This window comes from Capsicum annuum, chromosome 8, assembly GCF_002878395.1.
Source record: "Capsicum annuum cultivar UCD-10X-F1 chromosome 8, UCD10Xv1.1, whole genome shotgun sequence".
NCBI classification, from domain to species: Eukaryota; Viridiplantae; Streptophyta; class Magnoliopsida; order Solanales; family Solanaceae; genus Capsicum; species Capsicum annuum.
The window spans coordinates 154943929-154950479 of record NC_061118.1 but is presented as its reverse complement, the minus strand read 5'-3'; the positions used below and the strand labels follow the sequence as shown (position 1 = coordinate 154950479).

General features: G+C 30.3%; 1 protein-coding gene across 1 annotated transcript; it reads left to right on the top strand.

Annotated features, from left to right (window-relative positions):
- The first annotated feature begins 2954 nt into the window (after window positions 1–2954).
- On the top strand, window positions 2955–4138 carry LOC107879827 (GATA transcription factor 17). The gene is made up of 3 exons (XM_016726768.2): window positions 2955–3195; window positions 3285–3386; window positions 3556–4138. The coding sequence occupies exons 1-3, from the start codon at window positions 3178–3180 to the stop codon at window positions 3865–3867; spliced, it is 432 nt and encodes a 143-aa protein (XP_016582254.2). The 5' UTR covers window positions 2955–3177; the 3' UTR covers window positions 3868–4138.
- Window positions 4139–6551: the final 2413 nt, after the last annotated feature.

Here is a 6551-nt window from a genome sequence, read left to right as displayed (position 1 = left end):
AAATATCTAAAAAAAGAGCATAACTCAGTAGACGTATTTGATCGATTTGCTTATAAAATAAAAAAATGATAAATAATTCAAATTGTAACCCAAAATTTAAAAAATCGACTCACAAATCCTACTTGAACAGCATGACACCCGGTACCTTAGAATTCTGGATCCGCCTCTGTACATAAATGACTTATAATAAGGAGTGATATAGTAAAATCATCGTTCGAAAGACAAAAAATTAATTTAAAACATTAAGAGTTAGTTTGGCATTTTATGTCTATTTTATTTTTCATTAAACAATATTTATTTTCTTAATACCTAGATGACACATAATAATTAATTAAGAGCGTTTGATTATGTTATTACTATAAAAATTAATATAATTTTATCATATCCAATAGTAATCATGATAATTCACCGAAATAGAATATTAATTAAATATGGGATGCTATATTTGCATATGCAAAATATGATATTATTGGATAGTGCATTATTTTTATCTTTCACAATAATAAAATTTTATATATATTTTTCTTTATTTCTTTTTAACTTGATACATATTGACCAACACAAATTCTAAGAAAATATTCATTATAAATTTATTTTATTAAATTAAATTTATTAATTTTGTACTTTAAAAATTTAAAGTTAAGTTTAAATATTAGTATTTCTATATAAGAAAAAAATAATTTTAAAATTTAAATTTACTAAAATAAATAAATAAATCAATAAACAAAAATATTAATTTTCTATATAAAAGTCTATTAAAATAATAAAATTGATTTACTTTAAATATTTAGTTGCAATTAATTAAGATAATTTTTATTTTGTCATGATTTATGGTGCACCGATAAAATTTTGAGAGTTGAATAGAACTTTTATCTATTTTTAAAAAAGTATTTTAACTTATTAATTATTGTGATTTATAATAATTTTTGCGTAATTATCAAATAATATATTTACACTTTGTGTCCCAATTTATGTGGCTTCGATACAATTTTGAGAATCAACTTAAATTTTTATATATCTTTTAAATATTTTAAGTTGTTAATTATTATGATTTGCAGTACTTTTTCTTTTCTTTCAATATATGTGGCATAGCTAAAATAATGAGAGTTAGTAAAATTTCTATACGTATTTTAAATATTTTAAGTTATTAATTATTGTGATTCGTGGTAATAAATTAATTTTGAACATGATAGCCAATTAAATAAATAAATAAAAAATTACTTCCAAAATGTAGTTATAGTTAATTAATATAAATTAATAAAATATATTAAATATTTAAATTATTATGATGAAACAATGGAATTATTATATATTGAGGTATGATATGTAATTAAATGGGAGTGAGGAGTTTTTTTAAAATTGCATGAGAGATGGTCGTAACCACCTCTTTTATATAATAGAAATGATGAAACAATGAAATTATTATATATTGAGGTATGATATGTAATTAAATGGGAGTGGAGGAGTTTTTTAAAAATTGTATGAGAGATGGTCGAAACCACCTCTTCTATATAATAGAAAAGAAAAGAAATAGAAAAGAAATGTTTATTTATCACAAATTTAAATTAATTAAATTTTAATATAAATATCAAATTAAATTATTTAGATGAAAAAAGAAACAATTTTCTCTAAATCTCGGTAGTACTACTTTAGAACTTGTTTTTATCACCTTTAGTAGCTTCTTTCTTTTCTTTTCCTTTTCTTTGTAGCTATTCTTTTTTGTTTAATTTATCTATCTTATATTATTGTATAAAATCTGTTTAAGAAATTTTAAATATCTAAGAATATTAACAAAAAAAATAAGAATATCTAAGAATATTTTTTAATTTTCGTATCCCAAATAATATATCTAACAATTTATTTCATCTATTTTACTATACATAAAATGTAGGGTGTGTTTGGTATGAAGAAAAATGTTTTACATGGAAAATATTTTTCTACAAAATATTTTCTTGGAAAACAAGTTGATTTCTTACTTGTTTTCTTATGTTTGCTTGGTGGATGAAAAATATTTTTCAAAAAATATTTTTTAATATTTGGTTGGTGAATGAAAAAATATTTTTCAAAAAATACATTTTAGTATTTACCTAAAGCGTAAAAGTACATTTTAGAATTTTTTTTAAAAAATAAATTAAAAAAATTAAATCCTTTTTTAGGAAATGAGTGGGTAGACGGGTGAATGGGGGTATCAGAATAGCCAGTAGGGGTGGGATAAGAAATTTTTTTAAATTTTTCTTCTTAATTTTTTTTAAAAAAATTGACGGGGGATTGGGGAAGGTGGGGTTAGTAGGAGCTGGGAGTTAGGGTAGGGAAATAAGGGGGAAAAGCTAAGGAAAAAATTTAATTTTTTTATTAGGTTGGGGGTGGGGTGGGGTAACAAATGGGAGAGGGGGCTGGTAAGGGGGAGGGAAGGTAGGGGTGGGGGTAAGAAAAAAGTTTAAATTTTTTAATAAAATGTAGATATTATTTTTGGAAGGGAGCTGATAAGGATAGGAATGGGGTGGGGATAGGGGATGAACTAAGAAAAAAAATTTAAAATACTTTTTAAAACAATTGAATTTTGGGGGATAGGGATGGTGTCGGGGTGATAGAATATTAGAGGTAAAGTAGATGACTTTGATAATTGTATGAATATTTCAACTTTAAAATAAGGTTGAAAGTGAATTTTTAAAAATTTGAAGGAAAGTCATTTTTTCTTAAATTTTAAAAAAATAAATTAATTTAAAAAATATTTTTCAAAATATATAAGTCAATAATTTTCTAAGACCAAACACACCCGTAATGGAAGCAGCTGTGTGGCCTCTGGTGCATGCAGGTTGACACGTGGCAAACATATATAGCATCAATTTGACGGTCTTTCCTTCAAAAGCAAAATTCAAGGGTATTTCTGTCATTTCATAGCTAGAAATTAGGGTTGATTCCACTTTCTTATTTGCTGTGTACCCTTTATATGATTACATCAGCCACCTCACTCTCATCACTGCAAAACACACCTGCGCATTATCAATTTCTTTTTTCCCTTTTTCTTTTTCCTTCTCAAAATTCTTCCATATTTTTCTTTAATTTTCTTTTCCCTGTTTGTTGGGTTTTTCTATGCTGTTCGTTTCAGTAGGAAAACCCACTGCAGATTTCCCCTAATTGCCGTTTTGAGTTCTGTTTTTGACGAGTTTTAAGTTCATGGATCCGATCAAAAAGGTAAATTAACACTCTGTTCATAATCAATTTGCCAGCATTGTGGTTTTACTCTTCTTCGTATAAGTTCGTGTCTTTTTCTTTGGCTATAGGAAGAATGTTCGGGCGATGAAACAAGTGGGAGTACAAAATCTTGCTCTGATTGCAAAACTACGAAGACACCCTTATGGAGATCTGGTCCATCTGGCCCTAAAGTAAGTTAATTAAACTCACTTTTTCTGTCGTAATTAACGATTTCTGATCTGGGTTTTAAGTTTTGACTGCTAATTAAACTCATTTTCCATCATAATCAACGATTTTTGATCTGGGTTTTGAGTTTCGATTGCTAATTCTAATTCGCATTGATGATTTACTTAATTGCAGTCGCTGTGTAATGCTTGTGGGATCAAATACAAGAAGAAAAAGGGGCCAACGAAGAAGAAAGAGAAACCCGTTTCCAACACTAGTAGTGATGATCTGGCTTACTGCAAAAAGGATAAAATTGGAAATGGGAAAGATGGGAAGCAGCTAAGCAAAGTATTGAGGGTGAAATTGATGATGTTGGGGAAAGAAGTAGTGATACTACAGAGGCAGAGATCATCAATGAAGAAGCCAAGAAATCAAAGGAAACTTGGTGAAGTTGAAAGAGCTGCTCTTCTTTTAATGGCTCTCTCTTGTGGCTCTGTTTTTGCTTAAAGCAGCCATCAGCACTAATAGTCAGTATTAAAACCCTAACCCTCTTTTTTGTAGCTTTTAGTATAAGCTTTTTTTAGGGTTATTAAGAAATAATCAAAGTGTGCTAACTGGAGAAAGGAAAAAGGAAAGGATATGGTTTTTTATTAGCCTTTTAGAGAAATGGCTTGATTTTGGTAGCAGCTTTAGGTTATGAAAAGGATAGGAAGAAAGTGAATTTGTATATATGATGATGGTGTTGATGATTATTGGAGATGGCTTTTTAAGTTTTGCACTTTGTTGTTTCTTTGTCTTGACTAATATTTGATCATATATTGAGATTTGTTAATTTGGTTGTCTTGTAAAGTTGGTGAATATTCTCAAATGTTGCCAATTCCATCATCCATGTTTTCTTGAATGGTCTAATTGCTTGAGTGGTACTCTCTTTTGCCCTTTTGGGAGTGTAAAAGATGGTTTTTTTGTGGGGTGGGGGTGGGGATGGGGGTGGAAACTAATAATTCAAGATTTGTCTTTGATATTCAATATGCTGTGCATTATAGTTTAATAGGAGTAATTCAACTTTTGTCATTCTACTTATACTAATTCCTAGCTGTAAAAGAGCAAAATGGTTTTCTATATCAAGTCCTAAAGTTTATTTCAAGCTAAAGACAGGACCGGTTTCTAGTTCATCAAATATCTCTTAGCTAATGGAATAATGTTTTATCATCAAACATATGAAGAGTCCTCCTGATATGGCTTGGGCAACTCTCATCTTTTGAGCTTAGCTTTTGGGGTTAAATTGTGAATTCTAAATTCATCTATTGGCCACTGTAGGCAAACATTCAATCAGGCAATCTGATGTCAAAGAAAATCTCTACCAAAACTTTGTTAAATAAAGATGGAGAGAATGGGGCTGGCAATTTTTCGAATGCTGGTATAAATTGCGCTGTTTAGTCTAACATATCGAGATTTATAATAATACACAGCACTAAAGAGCATCTGTTCTCGTCATTTTTTAGTGTTCAGAAATCAAAAAGGCAAAATGCAAAGCTGTCGACCGTTGGTTTTGGTGCCGATTATATTGGAGATCTCCTTGAGTTTTTAACAGACTATAAAGGACCTTTATGAGTATTTGATCAAGATACTGTTCTCCTTTATGAGTATTTGATCAAGATACTGTTCTTTGAAAATATATGAATAAATAGTCAGAGCCTCTTAAACAAAGGGCTTCATTTTGGTGAGAATTAGGAAAAGATAGGAAGAAAGCGAAATCGTATGTGTGTATGATGTTGCTGATGATTGGAGATGTTTTCTTTTGCAGTCTTGCACTTTGTTGTCTGTTTGCTACCTAAAATTGGATCATACATTGAGATTCTGTTCCATTAATCATCTTCGTCTTCGTCTTAGTTGTTTTCTTGCTGTATTATACGGTTTATTTTGTATGTATATCTTTCAATTAGAAAAAATTAATGATTTATTATGGTCAAATTGGTTAGTATTTGTAGTAATTTGTTGGTGGTAGAGTTCAATTTACAATTTGTAGTAATAATTCAAAAATTTGTGAGTTTAAGCATACTGACATTGAGAAGTGAACTTGCTATCTGATAAAGGTATTAATGTTATTGGAAGTTTTTTGTTTTTTTGGTTTCATTCGGATGTAGATGTCTTCAATTAGATTAGTTGACCTTGTTGGATTGACATGTTGAGCTTTTGTAGTTAAGTCCTTTGGATTGATATTTTATTATGAGCACAAATCCCACAGTAAAATTAATAGTATATGAATAATTAATTCTTGCATTACTAAGATTTGCATGACTCGAACAGAGATCAAAGGACAAAAGAATTTAAGATCAAAAAGGCTTTGTCCCGCAATTTGCTTTGTTCCACCCAGATGTCAAATTGTTGTTCAATTTAAAAGCGGTCAATCATCTGTCTGATGCAACCAACATATACTTACGAGGATTATTTTCAGCAACTAATTTTTGCGCTTAGATTTTCACATACTTTATTCCAATTTTTTATCCAAAGCAAAACGAAGCTAAAGAGACGACGTAACATTTCTTGGCCCAACACACATCCCGATAGCAACACAAAGTGGACATGGGGCTACACTACTATAAAAGTCCATTGGAGATTTACTTATTTCATAATTTTATGCATTGTGTTGTGAGCCCCCAAAGAAGATTGAGGGCTTCCAAAAATTGGCGGGCAAGCCACACCAAAGTAGGGCAGGCTTACTCGCCTTGAAGAAAGTGTGTTCGCTTCGTGGGTGTCGGCACGACTTGCCGGTCTCTATACGATCATTAGCAAATCGCCTAAGCACCCCCGACAGGACGAGTTGACTCTTTCCCAGCCTTACTCCTCAACTTAAATAACCCCAAGTCCAAAACTGCCAATTTGGCTATTCCCGATGTGGGAGAATTAATTCAAAGGATATGCAGCCAAATTCCATTTTACAAATATTCATCATTCTTTTACACTAACAATTTTGCATAACTAATTCCTAGTAACTCCAACGAGCAACCAAATAACCCCTAAAGGCATTATATTGCTATTTGAACGGATGTCAAATTGTTGTGTTTCCAATTTGAAGTGTTCAATCGTCTATGTGACCAGCAGAGATAATTAGGTTGATATCGCCATCCCACGCCTTCTTTTTTCTTCTCACAAGGGTGAGTTTTTCTCTAATTATGAGTGGAGGGTTTAGG

Coding starts and splice junctions, on each gene's coding strand:
- LOC107879827 (XM_016726768.2), top strand. Junction 3,387..3,555: donor CTGGTCCATCTGGCCCTAAA/GTAAGTTAATTA, acceptor ACTTAATTGCAG/TCGCTGTGTAATGCTTGTGG.